General features: G+C 44.7%; 1 protein-coding gene across 4 annotated transcripts in view; it reads left to right on the top strand.

Moving 5' to 3' along the window:
* The first annotated feature begins 17,566 nt into the window (after positions 1 to 17,566).
* Positions 17,567 to 24,357, top strand: part of SAMD4A (sterile alpha motif domain containing 4A) — a 236,884-nt gene continuing 230,093 nt past the window's right edge. For 2 of the 4 annotated variants that reach the window (XM_060004534.1, XM_060004531.1), the window contains exons 1-2: positions 18,187 to 18,524; positions 19,732 to 20,372. In XM_060004534.1, coding sequence (XP_059860517.1) covers positions 20,177 to 20,372 — 196 coding nt within the window. In that variant the 5' untranslated portion in view covers positions 18,187 to 18,524; positions 19,732 to 20,176. Of the gene's footprint in view, positions 17,676 to 18,186; positions 18,525 to 19,393; positions 19,595 to 19,731; positions 20,373 to 24,357 lie in introns of those variants that run through there. The other 2 variants (XM_060004532.1, XM_060004533.1) reach the window with 2 other exon arrangements.

The following is a 24,357-nucleotide window of genomic DNA, read 5'->3' as shown; positions in this document are numbered from 1 at the left end:
GCTTTGTTTAGATGTTCAAAGCCAGTAGACATTCTTTTCTCTCTTCCTCCAAAAAGGAGGTATATTATATATATTGATACTTCTGCGGCCAACACTGCTTGATGTTATTGATCTCATCTCTGTTTGCTCCCTGAACTCATTTAATTATTCATTCAGTAATTGAAAAATTAACGAGTGCCAAAGACATTACACGTTGTGTGGGCATGAGAATACGGCAGTAAAAAAAAAATAGGCAAAAACCCGTGCCTTCATAGGCCTTACATTCTAGTAGAGAGAGAGAGAAATTAGTAAGCAGTACCATATATCAGGTGGAGATTAAGTGCTATGGAGAAAATCAAAGCTGGGATGAATGAGTCGGGAATGTGAAGGATGGAAGTGAGGATTCTACTTCAAATACGATGGTCAAGGAAGGCCTCACCAGGATAATAGAGACCTGTAGAAGGCCAGGAAGTGAGCTATGTATATCTAGACAAAGACACCTTAACCACTGCAAGGCTGAGAGGTGCAATTTACTGAGATGGAAACAATTGGGAAAAGGTAGGTTTGGAGGAAAAGAGCAATTTTGTTTTTGTTCCATTTTGGATGCCAGTTGGAACTCCAAGTAGGGATCGCAAATAAGCAGGTGAATATAGTACTCTGAAGTTCAGGGGAAAGATCTGGCTGATAGATTTCATCTTTTCTTGATGTGATGGCATTTAAAGCCATGAGTCTGCCTGAGATCACCGACGACGTGAGCACAGGAATAGAAGTGGTCCATGGACTGAGGGGATACTCCAGCATTCAGGGAGATTGGGAGGAACAAGTACACTGAGAAGTAGACGGTGAGGTAGGAGGAAAACCAGAAGCGTGGGCTTTACAAACCATCCCAAAATGGAGTTGTATAAAAGCATCACCCTTTTATTATACTCAAAGATTGTGTAGTCAGGTATTGGGACCGGACATGGCAGGGATGGGCCTGTCTGGGACCTTAGTTGGGAAGACCCAAATGACTAAAGTGACTCAAGGTCCAGAGGACTAAAATCATCTGAAGGCTCTTCATTTACGTATTTGGTGCCTAGGCTGTGATGACTTGAAAGCCGGGCCAAGCTAGGACAACTTGTGGCCTCTCCATGTGGCTTGGACTTTGTCACAGCCAGGTGGCCTCAGGATAGTCATTTCTTAAATGGGGGCTCAGGATTCCAAGAGTAAGTGTTTTTAGTGAACAAGGCAAAAGTTGCATGGCCTTTTTTGTTTTTGCCATTTTTTTCTTTTTAACAGCTTAATAGAGATATAGTTTAAATACCATATCAATACAATTGCCCCATTCAAGGGTTTAATGTACTCACAAATCTTTCCAACCACCCCTACAGTCAATATTAGAACATTTTGATTAACCACACGAAAAACCCTGTGTGCATTGGCCATCACCCCCAATCCCTGCCATGTTTCCCCAGCCCTATGCAACCACCGATTTACTTTTTTATAGTATAGATTTGCCTGTCCTGGACATTACATGGAATGGAATCACATGTAGAATCACAAATGGAATCACACACAATGTGTGGCCTTTTTTGACTGGCCACAGAACATTACTTAGCATAATGTTTTCAAGGTTCATCCATGTTATAGCATAAATCAGTATTTTATTTCTTTTTATTGCCAAATAAAATTCCATTGCATAGGTATACCACACTGTGTTTATCCATTCATCAATTTATGGACATTTAGATTTTTTTCACTTTTTGGCTATTATGAAAAATGCTGCTGTGGACATTGGCTACAAGTTTTCACATGGACCTATGTTTTCATTAATCTTGGGTATATACCTACAAGTGGAAGTGCTGGTTCATATCAAAATTCTACAATGAACATTTTGAGGAACTTCCCAACTGTTTTCAAAGCAGCTGCACCATTTTATGTTCTTACCAGCAATGTATAGCGTTCCAGTTTTCCCACATCCTCACCAACACTTGTTATTATGTTTTTTATTATTGCCATCCTAGTGGGTGTGAAGTGGTATCAAAATTTTTTAACTGGGTAAAAAATACATAACATAAAGTTTACCATCCTGACCCTTTAAAAATGTATAGTTTGGTAGCATTAAGTACATCACACTGTCACAAAATAGACCTCCAGAATTTTTCATCTTGCAAAACTGAAACTCTACTCTCATTAAATAACAACTCCCTATTTCCCCCTCACCCCAGTCCCTGGCAACTACCATTCTACAGTGTAACTGTGGTTTTAATTTGCACTTGCCTAATGGCTAATGAGGTGGAGCATCTTTTCATTGCCTATTAGCCATTTGTATATTTATTCAGATCTTTGACCCATTTTAAAATCGAGTAGACTTTTTGTTATTGATTTGTAAGTGTTTGTATTCTAGATACAAAGCCTTTAGCAGATATATGATTTACAAATATTTGCTCCCATTCTGCGGGCTGTCTTTTCACTTTCTTGGTGGTGATTTACAAGCATGAAAGTTTTTAATATTGACGAAGTCCAACTTACCTATTTTTTCTTCCGTTACTGCACTTTTGTTGTCATGCGTAAGAAGGCTTTGCCTAACTCAAGGTCACAAAGATTTACTCTTATGTTTTTTCTAAGGGTTTTATCATTTAGGTCTATAGTCAATTTTGAGTCAAATGTTGTATATGGTGTGAGGAAGGGGGTTCAACTTCATTCTTTTACATGTGGAAATCCTCAACAAAATATTAGCAAACCAAATTCAACAATACATTAAAAGAATCATACACCATGATCAAGTGGAATTTTTCCAGGGATGCAAGGATGGTTCAACAGATGCACATCTATCAATGTGCCACACCATATTAACAAAACAAAGGATAAAATTCATACGATCAATCTTAAAGGTACTGAAGAATTGCTGCAGTAATTTAAAACAGAGCAATATAATCAGATATGCATTTTGGAAATGTCAGTATTGGAGGTGCTTTGAATGTAGCAGTCTACAAAGTGGAATGTGGGGAAAATACTGGAACTCATGTTTATTTTTATCTGCATGAGAAATCACATTTTACTAATCTTGGATTAGCTGGAGAACATGCCTATCACTTATAAATAGATATGTAAGTTTGGAAGATGGTCTGGAGTTTGAAATGTGGGGAAGACTAAATGTGGAAAAATCAGGATCGAGATACTATTACAGTAATCCAGCTGAGAAACAATAAGGACCAAAGGACTTCATCAAATTGGATCATGGAGAGGAGGAGTCCAGGATAGCTCTTAGGCTTCTGGCTTGGGTAAAGTGAGTCAGAAAAACTGGGAAGACGCTGTCTTATTCATGTTTGTACCCCCAGAACACCATCCATTCATTCAACAAATACTTAGAAGGTCTTACATGGATCAGCTGCTGTGCTTGGTGCTAGAGGTAGAGGATGAACAAGGCATGTGAGATCTTTGCGCTTGTGGAACTCACTTGGATGACTGGAGGAGACTAACAATAAATAGTAAATTAAAAAAATAAGATGATACTGCTTATGCTGCATACTCTGAAGGAAAAAAGCAAGTTAGGTAACTAGATAGGACGGTGTCTGTGGAGGTCTCTCTGAAGAACCTACAATTGAGCTGAGCCCTGAGGGTTGAGGAAAAAAGCCTTGTCAAAAGCCTGGGCCCAGAGAGACCTTCAAGATGGTGGAGGAGTAAGACGTGGAGATCACCTTCCTCCCCACAAATACGTCAGAAATACATCTACATGTGGAACAACTCCTACGGAACACACTGAACACTGGCATAAGACCTCAGACTTCCCAAAAGGCAAGAAACTCCCCACGTACCTGGGTAGGATGAAAGAAAAAAGAAAAAACAGAGACAAAAGAATAGGGACGGGACCTGCACCTCGGGGAGGGAGCTGTGAAGGAGGAAAGGTTTCCACACACTAGGAAGTGCCTTTGCAGGGGGAGACTGCGGGTAGCGGAGGGGGGAAGCTTCGGAGCCACGGAGGAGAGCGCAGCAACAGGGGTGCAGAGAGATTCCCGCACAGAGGATCGGTGCCGACCAGCGCTCACCAGCCCAAGACGCTTGTCTGCTCACCCGCTGCGGCAGGCGGGGGCTGGGAGCTGAGGCTCAGGCTTCTGTCGGAGCGCAGGGAGAGGGCTGGAGTTGGCTGCGTGAACACAGCCTGAAGGGGGCTAGTGCGCCACAGCTAGCCGGGAGGGAGTCCAGGGAAAAGTCTGGACCTGCCTAAGAGGCAAGAGACCGTTGTTTTGGGGTGCGTGAGGAGAGGGGATTAAGAGCACCACCTAAACGAGCTCCAGAGATAGGCGCGAGCGGCGGCTATCAGCACGGACACCAGAGACGGGCATGAAACGCTAAGGCTGCTGCTGCCGCCACCAAGAAGCCTGTGTGCGAGCACAGGTCACTCTCCACACCTCCCCTCCCGGGAGCCTGTGCAGCCTGCCACTGCCAGGGTCCCGTGATCCAGGGACAACTTCCCCGGGAGAACACACGGCGGCCTCAGGCTGGTGTAATGTCACGCTGACCTCTGCTGCCGCAGACTTGCCCCACATTCCGTACCCCTCCCTCCCCCCGACCTGACTGAGCCAGAGCCCCCGAATCAGCTGCTCCTTTAACCCCATCCTGTCTGGGCGGGGAACAGATGCCCTCAGGTGACCTACACGCAGAGGCGGGGCCAAATCCAAAGCTGAACCCCGGGAGCTGTGCGAACAAAGAAGAGAAAGAAATCTCTCCCAGCAGCCCCAGGAGCAGCAGATTAAATCTCCACAATCAACTTGATGTATCCTGCATATGTGGAATACCTGAATAGACAACGAATCATCCCAAAATTGAGGCAGTGGACTTTGGGAGCAACTGTAGACTTGGGGTTTGCTTTCTGCGTCTAATTTGTTACTGGCTTTATGTGTATCTTAGTTTAGTATTTAGCGTTTATTATCATTGGTAGGTTTGTTTATTGATTTGGTTGCTCTCTTCCTCCTTTTTTTTTAATATGTAGATAAATATATATTTTTCCTTTTTCTCTTTTTGTGAGTGTGTATGTTTATGCTTCTTTTTGTGATTTTGTCTGTATAGCTTTGGTTTTACCATTTGTCATAGGACTCTGTCTGTTTTTTGTTTGTTTGTTTTAGTATAGTTTTTAGCACGTGTTATCATTGGTGGATTTGTTTTTTGGTTTGGTTGCTCACTTTTTTCTTTTTTTTATTACTTTTTTTTTTTTTTGCGGTACGTGGGCCTCTCACTGTTGTGGCCTCTCCCGTTGCGGAGCACAGGCTCCGGACGCACAGGCTCAGCGGCCATGGCTCACGGGCCCAGCCGCTCCACGGCATGTGGGATCTTCCCGGACTGGGGCACGAACTCGTGTCCCCTGCATCGGGAGGTGGACTCTCAACCACTGCACCACCAGGGAAGCCCTATTACTTTTTAATTTTAAAAATTTTTAATAATTATTTTTTAAATAACTTTTATTTTATTTATTTATGTATTTATTTCTCCCTTTTCTTCTAAGTCGTGTGGATTACCGGGTGTTGGTTCTCGGCCGGGTGTCATCCTGTGCCTCTGAGGTGAGAGAGCTGAGTTCAGGATAATGGTCCACCAGAGACCTCCTAGCTCCATGTAATATCAAATTGCAAAAGCTCTCCCAGAGATCTACATCTCAATACTAAGACCCAGCTCCACTCAATTACCAGCAAGCTACAGTGATGAACACCCTATGCCAAACAACTAGCAAGACAGGAACACAACCCGCTTATTAGCAGACAGGCTGCCTGAAATCATAATATGGTCACAGACACCCCAAAACACAACACCAGACACGGTCCTGCCCACCAGAAAGACAAGATCCAGCCTCATCCACCAGAACACAGGCACCAGTCCCCTCCACCAGGAAGCCTACACAACCCACTGAACCAACCTTAGCCACTGGGGGCAGACACCAAAAACAATGAGAACTATGAACCTGCAGCCTGTAAAAAGGAGACCCCAAACACAGTAAGTGAAGCAAAATGAGAAGACAGAGAAACACACAGCAGATGAAAGAGCAATGTAAAAACCCAGCAGACCAAACAAATGAAGAGGAAATAGGCAGTCTACCTGAAAAGGAATTCTGAGTAATGATAGTAAAGATGATCCAAAACTTGGAAATAGAATGGAGAAAATACAAGAAACGTTTAACAAGGACCTAGAAGAACTAAAGAGCAAACAAACAATGATGAACAACACAATAAATGAAATTAAAAATTCTCTAGATGGAATCAGTACCAGAATAACTGAGGCAGAAGAATGGATACGTGACCAGGAAGACAAAACAGTGGAAATCACTACTGCAGAGCAGAATAAAGAAAAAAGAATGAAAAGAATTGAGGACAGTCTCAGAGACCTCTGGGACAACACTAAATGCACGAACATCCGAATTATAGGGGTGCCAGAAGAAGAAGAGAAAAAGAAAGGGACTGAGAAAATATTTGAAGAGATTATAGTTGAAAACTTCCCTAATATAGGAAAGGAAATAGTTAATCAAGTCCAGGAAGCACAGAGAGTCCCATACAGGATAAATCCAAGGAGAAACACGCCAAGACACATATTAATCAAACTATCAAAATTAAATACAAAGAAAAAATATTAAAAGCAGCAAGGGAAAAGCAACAAATAACATACAAGGGAATCCCCATAAGGTTAACAGCTGATCTTTCAGCAGAAACTCTGCAAGCCAGAAGGGAGTGGCAGGACATTTTTAAAGTGATGAAAGGGAAAAACCTACAACCAAGATTACTCTACTGAGCAAGGATCTCATTCAGATTCGACGGAGGAATTAGAACCTGTACAGACAAGCAAAAGCTAAGAGAATTCAGCACCACCAAACCAGCTTTACAACAACTGCTAAATGAACTTCTCTAGGCAGGAAACACAAGAGAAAGAAAAGACCTACAATAACAAACCCAAAACAATTAAGAAAATGGTAATAGGAACATAAATATCAATAATTACCTTAAATGTAAATAGATTAAATGCTCTAACCAAAAGACATAAACTGGCTGAATGGATACAAAAACAAGACCTGTATCTATGCTGTCTACAAGAGACCCACTTCAGACCCAGGGACACATACAGACTGAAAGTGAGGGGATGGAAAAAGAGATTCCTTGCAAATGGAAATCAAAAGAAAGCTGGAGGGCTTCCCTGGTGGCGCGGTGGTTGAGAATCCGCCTGCCAATGCAGGGGACATGGGTTCGATCCCTGGCTCGGGAAGGTCCCACATGCCGTGGAGCAACTAGGCCTGTGAGCCACAACTACTGAGCCTGCGCATCTGGAGCCTGTGCTCCGCAACGGGAGAGGCCGCGACAGTGAGAGGCCTGCACTTCGCGATGAAGAGTGGCCCCCGCTCGCCGCAACTAGAGAAAGCCCTTGCACAGAAATGAAGACCCAACACAGCCAAAAATAAATAAATAAATAAATTAAAAAAAAAAAAGAAAGCTGGAGTAGCAATTCTCATATCAGACAAAATAGACTTTAAGATAAAGACTATTAGAAGAGACAAAGAAGGACACTACATAATGATCAAGGGATCAATCCAAGAAGAAGATACAAGAATTGTAAATATTTATGCACCCAACATAGGAGAACATCAATACATAAGGCAAATACTAACAGCCATAAAAGGGGAAATGAACAGTAACACAATCATAGTAGGGGACTTTAACACCTCACTTTCACCAAGGGACATATTATCCAAAATGAATATAAATAAGGACAAACGCCTTAAATGATAGATTAAACAAGATGGATTTAATTGATATTTATAGCACATTCCATCCAAAAACAACAGAATACACTTTCTTCTCAAGTGCTTATGGAACATTCTCCAGGATAGATCATATCTTGGGTCACAAATCAAGCCTGGGTAAATTTAAGAAAATTGAAATCTTATCAAGTACCTTTTCTGAAAACAATGCTATCAGACTAGATATCAATTACAGGAAAGAATCTGTAAAAAATACAAAAACATGGAGCATAAAAAATACACTACTTAATAACCAAGAGATCACTGAAGAAATCAAAGAGGGAATCAAAAAATACCTAGAAAAAAATGACAATGAAAACACGATGACCCAAAACCCATGGGATGCAGCAAAAGCAGTTCTAAGAGGGAAGTTTATAGCAATACAATCTTACCTCAAGAAACAAGAAACATCTCAAATAAACAACCTAACCTTACACCTAAATAAATTAGAGAAAGAAGAACAAAAAACACCCAAAGTTAGCGGGAGCAAAGAAATCATAAAGATCAGATGAGAAATAAATGAAAAAGAAATGAAGGAAATGATAGCAAATATCAATAAAACTAAAAGCTTGTTCTTTGATAAGATAAACAAAATTGATAAACCATTAGCCAGACTCATCAAGAAAAAAAGGGAGAAGACTCAAATCAATAGAATTAGAAATGAAAAAGGAGAAGTAACAACTGACACTGCAGAAATACAAAGGATCATGAGAGATTACTACAAGCAACTCTATGCCACTAAAATGGACAACCTGGAAGAAATGGACAAATTCTTAGAAAAGCACAACCTTCTGAGACTGAACCAGGAAGAAATAGAAAATATAAACAGACCAATCACAAGCACTGAAATTGAGACTGTGATTAAAAATCTTCCAACAAACAAAAGACCAGGACCAGACGACTTCACAGGCGAATTATATCAAGCATTTAGAGAAGAGCTAACACCTTTCCTTCTCAAACTCTTCCAAAATATAGCAGAGGGAGGATCACTCCCAAACTCATTCTATGAGACCACAATCACCCTGATACCAAAACCAGACAAAGATGTCACAAAGAAAACTACAGGCCAATATCACTGATGAACATAGATGCAAAAATCCCTAACAAAATAGTAGCAAACGGAATCCAACAGCACATTAAAAGGATCATACACCATGATCAAGTGGAGTTTATCCCAGGAATGAAAGGATTCTTCAATATATGCAAATCAATCAATGTGATAAACTACATTAACAAACTGAAGGAGAAAAACCATATGATCATCTCAGCAGATGCAGAGAAAGCTTTTGACAAAATTCAACACCCATTTATGATAAGAACCCTCCAGAAAGTAGGCATAGAGGGAATTTACCTCAACATAATAAAGGCCATATATGACAAACCCACAGCCAACATCATTCTCAATGGTGAAAAGCAGAAACCTTTTCCTCTAAGATTAGGAACAAGACAAGGATGCCCACTCTCACCACAATTATTCAATATAGTTTTGGAAGTTTTAGCCACAGCAATCAGAGAAGAAAAAGAAATAAAAGGAATGCTAATTGGAAAAGAAGAAGTAAAGCTGTCACTGTTTGCAAATGACATGATATTATACGCAGAGAATCCTAAAGATGCTACCAGAAAACTACTAGAGATAATCAATGAATTTGGTAAAGTAGCAGGATACAAAATTAATGCACAGAAATCTCTTGCATTCCTATACACTAATGATGAAAAATCTGACAGAGAAATTAAGGAAACACTCCTTAAACACCACTGCAACAAAAAGAATAAATACCTAGGAATCAACCTACCTAAGGAGACAAAAGACCTGTATGTAGAAAACTATAGACACTGATGAAAGAAATTAAAGATGATACAAAGAGATGGAGAGATATACCATGTTCTTGGATTGGAAGAATCAACATTGTGAAAATGACTCTACTACCCAAAGCAATCTACAGATTCAATGCAATCCCTATCAAACTACCACTGGCATTTTATCACAGAACTAGAACAAAAAATTTCATAATTTGTACGGAAACAGAAAAGACCCCGAATAGCCAAAGCAATCTTGAGAAAGAAAAACGGAGCTGGAGGAATCAGGCTCCCTGACTTCAGACTATACGACAAAGCTGAAGTAATCAAAACAGTATGGTCCTGGCACAAAAACAGAAATATAGATACATGGAACAGGATAGAAAGCCCAGGGATAAACCCATGCACATATGGTCACCTTATTTTTGATAAAGGTGGCAAGAATATACAATGGAGCAAAGACAGTCTCTTCAATAAGTGGTGCTGGGTAAACTGGACAGCTACATGTAAAGGAATGAAATTAGAACACTTCCTAACACCATACACAATAATAAACTCAAAATGGATTAAAGACCTAAATGTAAGGCCAGACACTATAAAACTCTTAGAGGAAAACATAGGCAGAACACTTTATGACGTAAGTCACAGCAAGATCCTTTTTGACCCACCTCCTAGAGAAATGGAAACAAAAATATACAAATGGGACCTAATGAAACTTCAAAGCTTTTGCACAGCAAAGCAAACATAAACAAGACGAAAAGACAACCTCAGAATGGAAGAAAATATTTACAAATGAAGCAACTGACAAAGGATCAACATCCAAAATTTACAAGCAGCTCATGCAGCTCAATATCAAAAAAAACACAACCCAATCCAAAAATGGGCAGAAGACCTAAATAGACATTTCTCCAAAGAAGATATACAGTTTGCCAACAAACACATGAAAGAATGCTCAACATCACTAATCATTACAGAAATGCAAATCAAAACTATAATGAAGTATCACCTCACACCAGTCAGAATGGCCATCATCAAAAAATCTACAAACCATAAATTTCGGAGAGAGTGTGGAGAAAAAGGAACCCTCTTGCACTGTTGGTGGGAATGTAAATTGATACAACCACTATGGAGAACAGTATGGAGGTTCCTTAAAAAACTAAAAATAGAACTACCATACGATCCAGCAATCCCACTGCTGGGCATATACCCTGAGACAACCATAATTCAGAAGGAGTCATGTACCACAATGTTCATTGCAGCTCTATTTACAATAGCCAGGACATGGAAGCAACCTAAGTGTTCACTGACAGATGAATGGATAAAGAAGATATGGCACATATATACAATGGAATATTACTCAGCCATAAAAAGAAACGAAATTGAGTTATTTGTAGTGAGGTGGATGGACCTAGAGACTGTAATACATTGTGAAGTAAGTCAGAAAGAGAAAAATACTGTATGCTGACACATATATACGGAATCTAAAAAAAGAAAAAATATATGGTTCTGAAGAACCTAAGGGCAGGACAGGAATAAAGACGCAGAAGTAGAGAATGAACTTTTGGGACACCGGGAGGGGGAAGGGTAAGCTGGGACGAAGTGAGAGAGTGGCATGGACATATATACACTACCAGATGTAAAACAGATATCTAGTGGGAAGCAGCCGCATAGCACAGGGAGATCAGCTCGGTGCTTTGTGACCACCTAGAAGGGTGGGATAGGGAGGGTGGGAGGGAGATGTAAGAGGGAGGAGATATGGGGATATATGTATATGTATAGCTGATTCACCTTGTTATAAAGCAGAAACTAACACACCATTGTAAAGCAATTATACTCCAATAAAGATGTTAAAAAAAAAAAGAGGCTGGGCACAGCATATTGGATGGAAGGAACAAAAAGCACAAAGTGAAAAAGAGCTTGGGTGGTAGAGGGAGAGAAAAAGCCTATGTGACTTGAAGTGAATAAACGCGAAAGAGCAATGTGGATGGGGTTGGAGAGAGGGCAAGTGTTGTCATGGGCAGGTGTCAGGATAGTCTTTTGTGCAGTGGGAAGACCTTGGAGAGCCAAAGAAGGGAGGTAACCTTGTCCATGTTGCAATTTTCAAAGACTGAGGGGGAATGCATCTTGGGGAGGGAGGAAGGGGGCAGAACCAGGAGTTCAGTTTTAGTTGTTAGAAGTTTGAGCTGTGATGTTAAGCCTACCTTATTTGTTTTATTTATTTAGTTGAACCTCCAGTCATTTACTCTCCTCTCTCTTTACTGTAGCTAGGTCCTATGGAAATTCTGCAAATCCGCCCCAGGCATAGGACTGAGTCAGTTAGGTTGGGGGAGGAGGAATAGCTGTCAGATACTTTCCTTGCTCTGAGCGCTTTGTATTTGTGCCAACAGTTAAGCTATTGCGTCTCAGCTGCAAACCCACCCTTCTACAACCAGCTTTATGATGCTGGGGTAACACTCCGCAAACCACATTTATGCTTTGCCAGTGGACTCCCTATGAGGCTTTGCAAACTGGAGCAATAGAGGGAAACTGGAAGACAGGAGGAAGGAGGGATTTGCTCCTTCCTGTCTGTTTCCTGTGGGCTTCACGTTGGCTTCCTGTTCCTGTGAGCACCACCGGAGCCTCGCTTCTTTACCTTGGTAATGGTGGTTAATTCCAGGAGCAGCAGTTGAATCCAGATTGCAGTTCTCCCAACATTTGCCAAACCTGCCTCCTCATCCCCACCTCAGGACACCAGCCCCAGCCTAGCAACACCCCCTCCTCAGAGGGCTGCGCATTCCAGCTCTGAGGGCCCGTCCTCCAAACTTCTAAGTTTTTATAATTCCAACTTCATTTTGTTTCCCTAGCCCTGTGGATGGTAGATGCTTCCTGCAGTTGTTACCTGTGAGATACCTTAATGTTTTCCTTTCGACTCTTCAGTTACCAACTCTTTATATTCATGACCTCTGATAAAATAATTGGTGTTGTCTCTCTCCTGGCTACTCTAATTGATAGCAATTAGATCTTACCTCCTATATACCTGGCTCAATTTACTATGGTAGACAGAAAACTGAGACCGACTGAGGTTAAATAGCCCGTATCACACATCTACTACGTGGTAGAGTTAGGATTTGAATCCAGTTCTGCTTTGTTTTGTTTTGCCTGAAGCTTGTGCTCTTAATCACTAGTCACCTTCCTACATTGTATGAAAAGCACATGGTTTTTCAACATTGAACTGTGGGTACAATTTTAAATTCTTTCATCATTTTTATTGCTTTTCTTGAACCCATTATCACACCTAGCATTTCCCAAAACATATCCCAGGCAACACTATACTACAAGACCTAGGAAGAATGTGTTCTGGGCTCAAGTAACTTTAGGACCTGCCATATACTGTACTCTCCAGGAGAGCAGAATGAACATTAGCATAATGAAGGCTCTGAGAAATCTTGCAATAAAATTTCAATGTATAACCAGGCAGTTTCTCATAAGCCTTCTGAATGGGGATATTCCAAGGATGTGGAAAAATGTGGGATTAATCAATATTTAATGTATCCTATGCAACAATAGTACCTGGTAAAGAGAAAGTTGTTGGTGCCAGCAGTCTTGGAATATTCTCATCACAGAGGTTGCTTTAAAGAATACTGGAGAAGGGGAGTCTGATCTTTGTTTAGATTATAGAAATATGACTTTAGACTTGTACATTTAAAAATTTCAGCTATTTAAAACTGTGGACACATTTCAATTGCACTTTCAGCTGGAAAAGATACTGGCAATCCTTTAATCAACAACAAAGATCAGAATTAGGATTTGATGATTTCTACAATGAGTAATTTTTACTTTCTTTCTCTCACGCCAATCTGGGACAACTTATCACTCTAAAAGGTCTAAGCTCCTACTTTTGTAATCCTGACCTATACAAATCCTATAAATAGGAGTAGTTTTGCAGCACTTACATTTAACCTTTTGACCGTATTTATTTGAAAATTTATCTATGACGCCTTATAAGTTGTTTTACTGTAAAAAACCATAATTTAATATTTCACACATTTGCTTATTTTTAAAAAGTGTGAACCCATCTGCATTTGTGTTTGAAATTGTGGTTCAATTGCTTGAATTTATATTTTATTTAAGTACCAGTTAATTGGTTTGGATTATACTCTTTAGAAATCAGTCAAAAAGACAGTGTACCTGACTAAATGTTCTAAAAACTGGAGTTCACCTTTCTTATCTAACTCCATGCTAGAGAAAGCTGTCTCAAAAGTTTTCTTCGTGTAATATTAATCAGCCTTAAAAAGGAATAAAATTCCGATACATGCTGTAATATGGATGAACCTTGAAAATGTTATGCTAAGTGAAAGAAGCTAGACGCAAAAGGACAATAAATACTGTACGAGTCCACTTATGTGAGGTACCTAGAACAGACAAATTCATAGAGACAAAACGTAGAATAGTGGTTAGCAGAGACTCTAGAAACTGTAGAATAGTGGTTAGCAGAGACTGAGGGGAGGGAAGAATGGGGGGTTATTGTTTAACAAGCCCAGCAGTTCAGTTTGGGAAGATGGAAAAGATCTGGAAATGGATAGTTAGTGATGGTTGCACCAACAATGTGAATGGACTTAATGCAACTGAATTTTAGACTTAAGAGTGGTGAAAAGGGTAAACTTTATGTTATACATATTTAACCAAAATTAAAAAAAAAGACCTTTTCCCTATGGATTCAACATGTCCATCCAATTCATATTCTTGTTTCACTCCTGAAGAGTAACTAATCACACCTGTTATGGCCTTTGGGTAGTGGCATTCTATTTACCTAAAACTGGGTTTAAGAAGTCTTTCTTTTCTGGAAAAATTCCCTAAATTGAGGAACTGAAGAAAATTTGAAAACTATCCTTAGACTGGTAAGAACTTCAGTGAAAAGTGAAAGCAGATTCCTCAGGAGTCCCAGTGCTTTCCCTGAGGCTTGCCCAGCCAGGTTTACCCTGGGCCAGTTATCAGTCACGATCCCGTCAGTATAAAAACGTGCTAGGGGTATAGGAAATTGGTGCTAGCCATTAGCACTCTGCCCTGGGCTAACAGAACACCAGCTTCCTATCTGAATGTGTGCCCCTCCCAACACTGAGATATTTCTGAACTTCTTCTAATGAGATCTGAACTCAAGTTTAGTCTCCCTAAGCCATGGCTCCTGGGCCTCACCCAGCTTGCCTTTCACTGTTGCTATCTTAGCAGACCTGACTCCTGATTTAGCCTTCCCACATTCCATCTGTCACCAGTTCTGCAGTTTCTTCCTCCACATCTCTCTCTTCATCCCCTTGAATCCTGATTCAAGCCCTGGCAATCCTGTCCTCGGCCTTATTACCTGGCTTTTGAGAGGGCGTGTCTTTGAAGAATGAAAAAGCATGCTTCTATGTGAGGCAGACCCGAGATGTAAATTAGGCAAATTAACATACTCTGATTTGTACCTACAAAGAAGGAAAACTAATACTTTTCAGGTACCTCCTATGTGCCAAGTAATGTGCCAGTTATTTTCAGACCTTATGAGGGCAGGCATTACAATTATTTTTAAATGATATTCTTAACACAGAAACTACTTTACTGTAGCTTGCCTGCTCTTCAGGAAGCACACTAGATCCCAGTGGCAAATATTACACAGATAGAGTTCTATCTGATGCAGATGCCAGTTTGGCTCACTTTCAATCAGTCTTCAAACTTCCTCACTCCTGGGCACTTCTGTTCAGTTACCCAAGTCTAATCTTTTCTTTTTAAAAAATAATTAATTAATTAATAGCTGCGTTGGGTCTCCATTGCTGCATGTGGGCTTTCTCTAGTCGCGGTGAGTGGGGGCTACTCTTCGTTGCAGTGCGCAGGCTTCTCATTGCGGTGGCTTCTCTTGTTGCAGAGCACGGGCTCTAGGCGCGCAGGCTTTAGTAGTTGTGGCTCGTGGGTTCTAGAGCGCAGGCTCAGTAGTTGTGGCGCACGGGCTTAGTTGCTCCACGGCATACAGTATCTTCCCGGACCAGGGCTCGAACCTGTGTGCCCTGCATTGGCAGGCAGATTCTTAACCACTGCGCCACCAGGGAAGCCCCGAAGTGTAATCTTTTCATAGTCAATTCCTTCTCTACATCTTGGCCTGAGTAGCCTACTCTTGCCTCCATGCTCATCAGTGGTTTTGCACTTTTCCTGTGTACAGAGTACGGAGAAGCACCTGGGCTTGTCTCCATTAACCAAGAAATGGTTTCCCTGCCTGCCAGCCATGTTTCTAGCTCACCTAAATCCCATTCCTCCCAGATTACCGCCTAATCAACTGTTCTTTGGAAGTTAGAATTTGCTCTAAAACTCCAAGTCATGTGGAAGTTAGAATTTGCTCTAAAACTCCAAGTCATGTGGATATTTAGTACTTGTTAGCCACTTTTTTTTTTACAAAAAAATTTATTGGTTATCCATTTAAAATATAGCAGTGTGTACATGTCAATCCCAAAGCCACTTCTTAATTATCCATAAAAACTGGGTAAAGTTTCGAATAGGAAAGTCCATATTTAGACAAAAATATATATTTAGTTGATAGTATTACTTTCCTTCCTTCAGTCCTGACTTCACTCTGTGAGGAATAGTGAAGCAGCATCACTGGGTTTTATCTCCACTCCCTTTCCAGTCAGGGAAAAGGCCCAGAGGTGAGGGAAATCACAAGTATTGTGAACCCACAAAAACAAGGCAGGATGGCAACTCATGAGTCATGCTCCTCTTTGTATTTTTTAAAAAATAGCTCAAAAATTAGCTAAATCAAGATCTTTTCTTAGGTCACAGGCTGCTGTAAGAAGTACACTTTTCCAGTAGGTGGCAGTATTTTCTTTCTTCAGCTTAAGCAGAATTCAATTTGCCTCAAGGTTTTGTTGTTTTTGTTTCTTAGTTTTACTATTCGCTTAGTAAACTGCAGGTGACAATAAATAAGTTAATGAAACTGATTTTTTTCCCACTTTCTTTTAAAAAATCACTCTTGGAGGCTTCTAAAATCCCCAGGTGGGGAACTTCTGCTTTGGCTGCAGTTGATAGCAAGGTATATATTGAGATAGACCATGCTCTAAACCTTCTCCCCATTTCTTGATAGAAGTTATTACTAAGTACTAGCTAATGATAATAATGTTTTGGAGAAAATATTTCAAGATTTCCTGCCTCTGTAATAATAAAACAAAACAAAATTAAAACACTGACTCTAGAATTTTTTTAGGGCAAAATATTCATTAAATTATGCAGATACCTTTCCTGGCTGGTTAATGATGAGCTTAAGAAAATTATCCATCCACACACCGTCTATTTTAATGGTAACACCTATATTTTTGCAGCTCCACAAGACCTTTCAATACTCCAACAGATGGTTAGGTGCTGTCACATGTTTCACAGGAACTAAGCGGTGCAGTAACTTAGGACGGAAGGAAGAAATGATTGAAAATCCAGGAACATATGCTGGAGTTAAAGAAGGAAGTGGTAAATCAGTGGAATAATATCTCAGATACTTTATCTTCAGAAATCCTGTATTAGCCAGAGTAGGGGAGGCAGGACTTGAAGCATAGGCTTCACTAACTTATCAGAAGTACTCTTATAAAGAAAGCCTCAAGTTGCTGGAGAAATGTTCCAGGGCTTACTGTTTTCACTGAAAACACAGAGACAGCCTGGATTTGGTCATCAAGTCCTCCTGTGAATATTCGATTACTATTGGAAGGCACAGCGATTGTTAGGTTTTAGGTTATTTTAAACCAATACTCTACTTTCGAGACTACCCGAGGGCACTTTCCCAGCCCTCCCTGAACTGCATGGCCTCGGCGCTGCACCTCCACCCCCATCCTCTTGTGCGCGGCGAGGACCTCTGAAGCCCCCTGCCCGGCCTCGGCCTCGTGCACTCTGCAGGGCCACATAAAGGCTGCCCAGCCCGGCGACTCAGACGCGCTGACAGGTGGCCTCGCCCGCCTCCCAGCCGCCTGGGGCGGCGCTCCTCTCCGCTCCAGGCCCGCAGCCGGAGCCGCAGCCGCAGCCCGCGCGCCAGGTGTAGCTCCCCGGCTGGCCCCAGAAGTCAGGCGGCTTCCCCAGGGGACAGCAAGGCCGGAGAGGGGTGTGGGGCTAGCCGCGAGGCCGCCCACAGGAGCAAAGGGCATCCAAGGTCCGACCCGGGCAAGGGGTGAGCAACCCGGGAACTTCTCGCGCTTCTCGGACCCGGGCCTTCCGGCGTCCAGGCTCTTCCAGCACTGCACCGCCCCTCGGCCTCCTCCGCCCTTCGCGTCCTCGACCCCCGGAACCCGTCCACGCCTGCAGCGCCCTTGACCCCAGGTCTCTGTCACCCCCGGGCCCCAGTTGGGCCGAGTGGTCACCCGAGTCGGCGAACCACATTCCCAAGGACGAGCAGCCGGTGGCAGCACCGTCCCCGCTCAAGCGCCCTCTGGGTCCCCTCCGGCCCGCACTCTGGCGTCTCGAGCGCCCCGGCCCCTCCGGAACACGCAAGCAGCAGAGGGCAGGCATTCACTTGGACCCCTCCCCTTCCCCAAACTTCTTCCCTCCGCCAGGCCGTTCCTCCAACCCGACCCCTTTGCGCCATCCGGCTCCTCCCTCTCCGCTCCCCTCCCCTTTTCTGGTCCCCACTTAGGAATCCACCCCCCCACCCCCGCCGCAGGCCGGGCCCGGGGATCCTCCCCCGACTCCCCCCGCTTGCCGCCGCTGCCGCCGCCGCCCGGGTTCCTCTCCCCCCTTCTCGGGCGCTCCCTGCCAAGCCCATGATGTAATGGTGTATGTTAATCAGTAGCATGTGGGGAGCTCCGGCTCGGGCGGCTCAGTCCTCCGCGAGCCGACACTGGAGGCGGCAGGAGCGGCGGCGGCGGCGGCCCGGACCCGCAGCGCCGCACTCTCTCAGCGCCGCCCGCCCCGACGGCATGGCCCGCAGCCCGCGCTCCGGGCGCCCCCAACCTCGCTGAGAGCCGCTGCGGTCCCGGACCCGCGCTTGGGGCCGCGAGCAGCCAGGATGAGCCGCTCCCAGGTGAGCGCCCTGTCTCTCTTTTGCCCCAGTGGGTCACTGGGTCCCCTTCCCGGAGGGGAGAAGTTCTGGGAGCCGCGAAGTTCTGGGAGCCGGGAAACGGGGTGCTGGGAGCGAGCCGCCCCTCGAGGGCTGGCTGAGTCGCTGGGCTCTCTTCGCCGTCCGCTGGCTGCCACCCGAACAGGGTTAGGACTGGGGGAGCCCCCGAAACCGAACTTTTCTTCTTTGCGGTGCTTCGGGGGCGTGTGCGGGCGGCGCGGAGCCGCAGTTCCCGCGGAGCCGCCCTGCCCGCCGGGGGAGGCAGTGCTGTAGGCTCGGCTGTCTCCGCGCTCGGCGTTCGCCCATAGCCGTGCTGCCTTCGGCCTGGGACGCGCGGGCGAGGCGGTGGGCCGGACAGACCCGCCCGTAGGCGGCGGCAGCGGGGGCAGGATGCCTACAGCACACACACGCGTACACACTCGCATACACACAGACGCATACGCACGCACACATCTGATCGCTCAGGGCGAAGCAGGCCCTCGGAGACCTCCCGGGTGGGCTGGAGCGGCGCGGCGCGGGATAGCCGGGGCTCCGGCTGCGCCTCCGCCCGCTGGACGCTGAGCTTTGGGTGGGGAGAGTTTATTTTTGTCTCGAGCTGTTGCCGCGGCTGCTCACGGCCTAAATCCAGAGGGGCGCCTGGCGGTGGAGATGCTGGCTGTTGCTCTAGATGGAGCTGCAGCCGTTCGGCTGCTTCTCCGGGAGGAGGAGGTGGCGGAGGAGGAGGCGGGAGAGGAGGAGGAGGAGGAGGAGGAAGGAACTCGGGCTGCTGCTGCCTCCGCCTCTGCTTTGCATTAGCCCCCACACCCACCCCCGCGCCCCTCCGCAGCCGCATTGCAAGTTTTCTGCGCGAGAAAGATCTGTTGCTGGTGCGGGCGTTTGCAGGCACAGTCCCCGAGGCCACCCCGGGTGGGGTGTGTGGGGAGCACTAGCCGTTCGCAGCGGCAGCAACAGGAAGCCGGGCGGTCTCCTCACGCACCTGGGAAGGAAGCTTCTTGCCTTTCCCAGAACGGGAATAGCTCCTCTCCAGCATCCGGGTGCGGAGGGGGCGGCCGGAATTTGGGGGACCAAACCCCCCGCGGGGCGCCCCCCTCCACCCCCTCTAATGCACTCGTTTCCCGCGCGCGCTCCCTCGCCGGCCGAGGTCTCACTGCAGCCTTTTCTCTCCTTCCAGTGGTGATCGCCACTCGGGAATGCGGGTGTGAAGGGTCCGAGCTGCCGCCCAGCGGGGGAGAGACCCCGGGACGCCGGAAATCACCATCCCGAAGCTGCGAGAAGAAGGCGGGGGAGGGGGGAAAGAGAGCATTCTTCAGTTTGTGTGCCTTGTGGGGAAAAATTTTTTTTTAAATCGTTATTTAAAAAAAACAACAACAAACATTTCCGTGCTACTGTCTGTCATCATCTCTGGGGAAATCAGCCAGAACCACCAGAACGTAACTGAAACCAGACGAGAGAGGCAGGAGCCGAGGCAGTACCTGCAGCGTCCGGGCACCAGAGCCACCTTGGAACGGGAACGCGTCTCCGGCGGCCGCTGGGCTGCGGCTCCGCCAAACTTTGGGGCGGGCGGGGCGGGCTGGGGCTCGGAGGGGGCTTTGTAGACCGAGGGCCGCCCCCTAACCATGATGTTTCGCGACCAGGTCGGGGTGCTGGCGGGCTGGTTTAAGGGCTGGAACGAGTGCGAGCAGACTGTTGCACTGCTGTCGCTGCTCAAGCGCGTGAGCCAGACCCAGGCCCGCTTCCTCCAGCTCTGCCTGGAGCACTCGCTGGCCGACTGCACCGAGCTGCACGTCCTAGAAGGCGAGGCCAACAGTCCCGGTAAGTGCGCGGCAGCCGCCGTCCCGCTGTCCTGTCCACGCCCTCCCCCCCTTCCCAGCCTCGGGCCTGGCCCCGCCCCCCGACCGCTGGTCCGTGGCGACAGAACCTCGAGGCCCCTGGGTCCTTGGCGTCTCCCGCCACCGGCCCCCGCCCCAGGCCCTGCCACCCACTAACCTCCGCTGGCCGCTTCGTTTTTTTGCCCACTGTCAACTCCCTCAGTCCATTCCATGTGGTAGCTACCGTAGCATGAATGATTGATTTTTCTCTCATGCAGTTTCCTGGGAAATAAGTAAGTCAGGTCACGTAGAGTCTGGATTTTCTGGGCTCTTCCCCCCCCCCTTTCTTCTTTTGGGCAACGTGGCTCTTTGGATTTCAGCAACACATGAAGAAGCCTGGGACTGCCCTTCAGAAGACAAGCTTTGATGAGGCTGTATGAGGAATACATGAAAATCCAATTTTGTGTTCATTTTTCCCCACGGATATTCCAATTTTAGAGCTCTGTCTTCAGAATAATTTGTAGGTGATGCTATAGACTATTAACATATTTGCAGTTCGTATACTACGTGGTTATACTTAACTATCACGACATTATTTATATTGATATACATCTTGTAGAAAGGGTCTCATAGGGAGCAGGCATGAATCAGGGTCATTAATGCTTTTGTCAGGAAACTTTATTGAGCGTAACAGAATTGTTTCCTATTACCCTGCTAGTGTATTTACAGACACCTCGACTAGCATAGAAAGTGAATGTACTGAAAGGTTCAGCAGTTTGCTGTTTGCTAGCATGGGTGGTGACAGACTGAAATTATATCCGGGCCTGGGGGTGGGAGGTGAGGATGGGGGATGGGGAAAGGTCTGTTGGTTGTAATGTTGCATGGGGAAAATTCTTTAGTTCATGCTGCAGCAGGAGGGTGAACAGAGCCCCCAGTGTTTACACAGAGAAAAGAATGCAGGGTCCTCTTCCAGCTGTTCCATGTTAGAGCCGCCAGCCTGCAAGACTCAGCAGAGGGCTGGGCTGCCATTTGATGACAGGGTCCAGTCCAGGGCAGCAGGGCCTGGGAGACACGAAAGTGAGTGTGCCGGCAGCACAGCAAGAGGAGGGCTGGCCTGCTCCTCCCTCCTCCTCCCTGGTGTGGTGCCCGTGGTGCTGGAAACACTAGGATGGGATGTTTCCATATATAGAATCATAGGCTGGCAGTGACTGCTGGAAATCCTCACAGCCCTTTTCCTGACCAGACAGGACTGCACCCAGAGGATCCGGTGCTGCCTAGTGTGGTGGGCCATCCTGAGGGAGATCCCACAGGTCCCACGGATTCAGCCTGAGCCGAACAGCCCACCCTGTTGGTTACTCACAAGGGTGGCAGTGGCAGGGCCCCCTTCCCTTTCAGTTCTATGTTTATAAATAGCTGAAAGGCCAGTCTCCTTCGTAAGGGTGTGGAAACATAACTAGGATAACTGATGACCTGCTCTCTTTACTTCCATTATTATTATTATTATTTTTAATATTTATTTATTTGGCTGCGCCGGTCTTAGTTGCCTCACGGGGGATCTTTGTTGCCGTGGGCTGGATCTTATTTAGTTGTGGCATGCGGGATCTAGTTCCCTGACCAGGGATCGAACCCCGGCGCCCTGCACTGGGAGCTTGGAGTCTTAACCCCTGGACCATCAGGAAGTCCCTCTTTACTTCCATTCTTTTTTTTTTGCGGTACGCGGGCTTCTCACCATTGTGGCCTCTCGCGTTACTGAGCACAGGCTCCGGACGCGCAGGCTCAGCAGCCACGGCTCACGGGCCCAGCCGCTCCGCGACATGTGGGATCTTCCTGGACCAGGGCACGAACCCGTGTCCACTGCATCGGCAGGTGGACTCTCAACCACTGCGCCACCAGGGAAGCCCTACTTCCGTACTTCCATTCTTAATGTGACAGGGTAGCGTGGATCACCTGCTTGATTTTGCTTTTTCAGGTTTGACAAGCAAGGTTATATAAACTTTTGCGTTTTATAGAATGCACAGAATTTAAGTACAGTGATTTATGTTGAATGCTTGACCTCATTGCTTGTAGGGGCTGTTTAAAACAATGATAATTAATCCTTAGGTTACTCAAATGTTAGAGGAACATTTTTTCCCTTTGAGTAAAGGAGGAGACTTTTCCCAACATAGCAGCCATCCGTTTAGTAAGTGAAGCCATTAGATGTATGGAATTAAAAAGAAGTTGCTTAGCTTAAAAATCTTTTACTTTAATAAACCAATAAAAAAATTGAACTCCTATGAGTTTAACAACATAATTTGGTTATTTTTCCCCTCAAAAAATCTTTTTTAACCATACTTATTTGTGTAAGCTGCCTACCTATTCATGATGCTAAATGCTGTAGATATGTGAAACCATAACCATTATGTAAGATAGGGACCATTTTCCAGTTTCTGGATTAACCTTTCAACCTGGATATTTTGCTTCCTTGGAAACTTTGCACTTTTTGTTATGTGGCCAGGACAGAAGTTTATTAGTGAGGTCATGTGATGGTTTGGTTTACTTCTGCATTAAGGGATCACAAGGAACAGCAAGATTTGTCGTAGAAAGCCTGTCTGGAGCACAGCTCCCTTACGTATCTGGAATCTAGCCAAGGACCAGGCAAGGGGCAAAAATGCCTACTCAGCATTGGAATAGATGGCATAAAGTCTGGGAGAATGCTTCAGATGCTCTTTCAGAACTTACTCTTATTTTAGATAACAATCCTAACTTTATTTTATTTGAAAAATGATCCATAGAATATATGGGGTAGCACATTTAGAATGGGGTGAGGAGTTGCTGTAACCAATGGTGAAAAGTGACCCCTGACAGCTTGACAGCTAGGAAAGAAACAGAAAAATTATAACTTTAGATACGAGAGTTGGGAACAGAAGCTCTGAAGGTTTGGGAATATTAAGGTAGGAACCCTCAATCGGACTTGCAGACATTACTTTGTAATAACATAAATCCGTAATTGCTATTTACCATTAATGAGAGTGAACTACCAAAAAAGATAAATTTTTAAATACACTCTTTGAGAAGAGAGGGAAATATGCCATAAACGTTGCAAATATTAACACTCAAGGTAATTAACCTCCAGAGCTCTTTTGGCATGTGAAGCTATTACCCATTCAGAAAACTAGGCTGTTTAGAATGACTCATTTATTGGCCGGCTGAGGTTTCCTATACCAAAATCATCATGTGTGACTTACTTTATTTTGTAATCATCAATTAAACAAACATGTATTTCTTCTGGTGTTCAGAGATTTTAAAACTTGGTGCATGAAAACGAAATTCATATCTGGGGCTTGACCTCAGTATAACAACCAAAAAATTACTAACAGTGCAAACTTGGCTCTGTTTTCTACAGGACTAACTTTAAATAGATAATCCTTCACATTAAACATGGTTTATTTGAGATCCATGGGATGTATTTTGATACTAACTTTTTGTTCTCTTAAATTTAGCATTTACTGAGATTCTAGTGGTTCACTGCTTCATCCTTTGCCTCAGGTTCATGGTCATCTGAGATCCAAAGAACATGGTTGAGTTAGTCCTTGTGGATTTGTTTGTGTGTTGTGTGTGTGTGTGTGTTTCACTCCGGATTTGGTCAGTGGGTACTGGTCATGCTCAGCTCTGTAAAGTAGAGGCTTGTTTCCAGAACGCTCATAACCTTAGATACGTGCCCTTCAGCCACCAGCCCAGGTTAACATTGAGATTTCTGGCCAGTCTCAGTTTGTAGCTGCCTGTTTTTGGTGCTAAAATGTCATTTGATACCTAAAGATGGAACCCGCTGAGTTTACTTGGAAATCTTCAAAGAAGATTGTGTGGCACTAGTTTAGGACTTTTGTCATTTGAACTTGAAATATTTTTTCCAGGGGAGATAGTGTAATAAATGGAGATTCACAAGTGAATCCACAAGTTTATTAATTCACAAAACAGTGCATATTTTGTGGGGAAACTGCGTATGTTTGTAG

This window comes from Delphinus delphis, chromosome 2 (assembly GCF_949987515.2).
Source record: "Delphinus delphis chromosome 2, mDelDel1.2, whole genome shotgun sequence".
Taxonomy (NCBI): domain Eukaryota; kingdom Metazoa; phylum Chordata; class Mammalia; order Artiodactyla; family Delphinidae; genus Delphinus; species Delphinus delphis.
The sequence above is the reverse complement of the archived record's forward strand: the minus strand, read 5'-3'. Positions and strand labels throughout refer to the sequence as shown.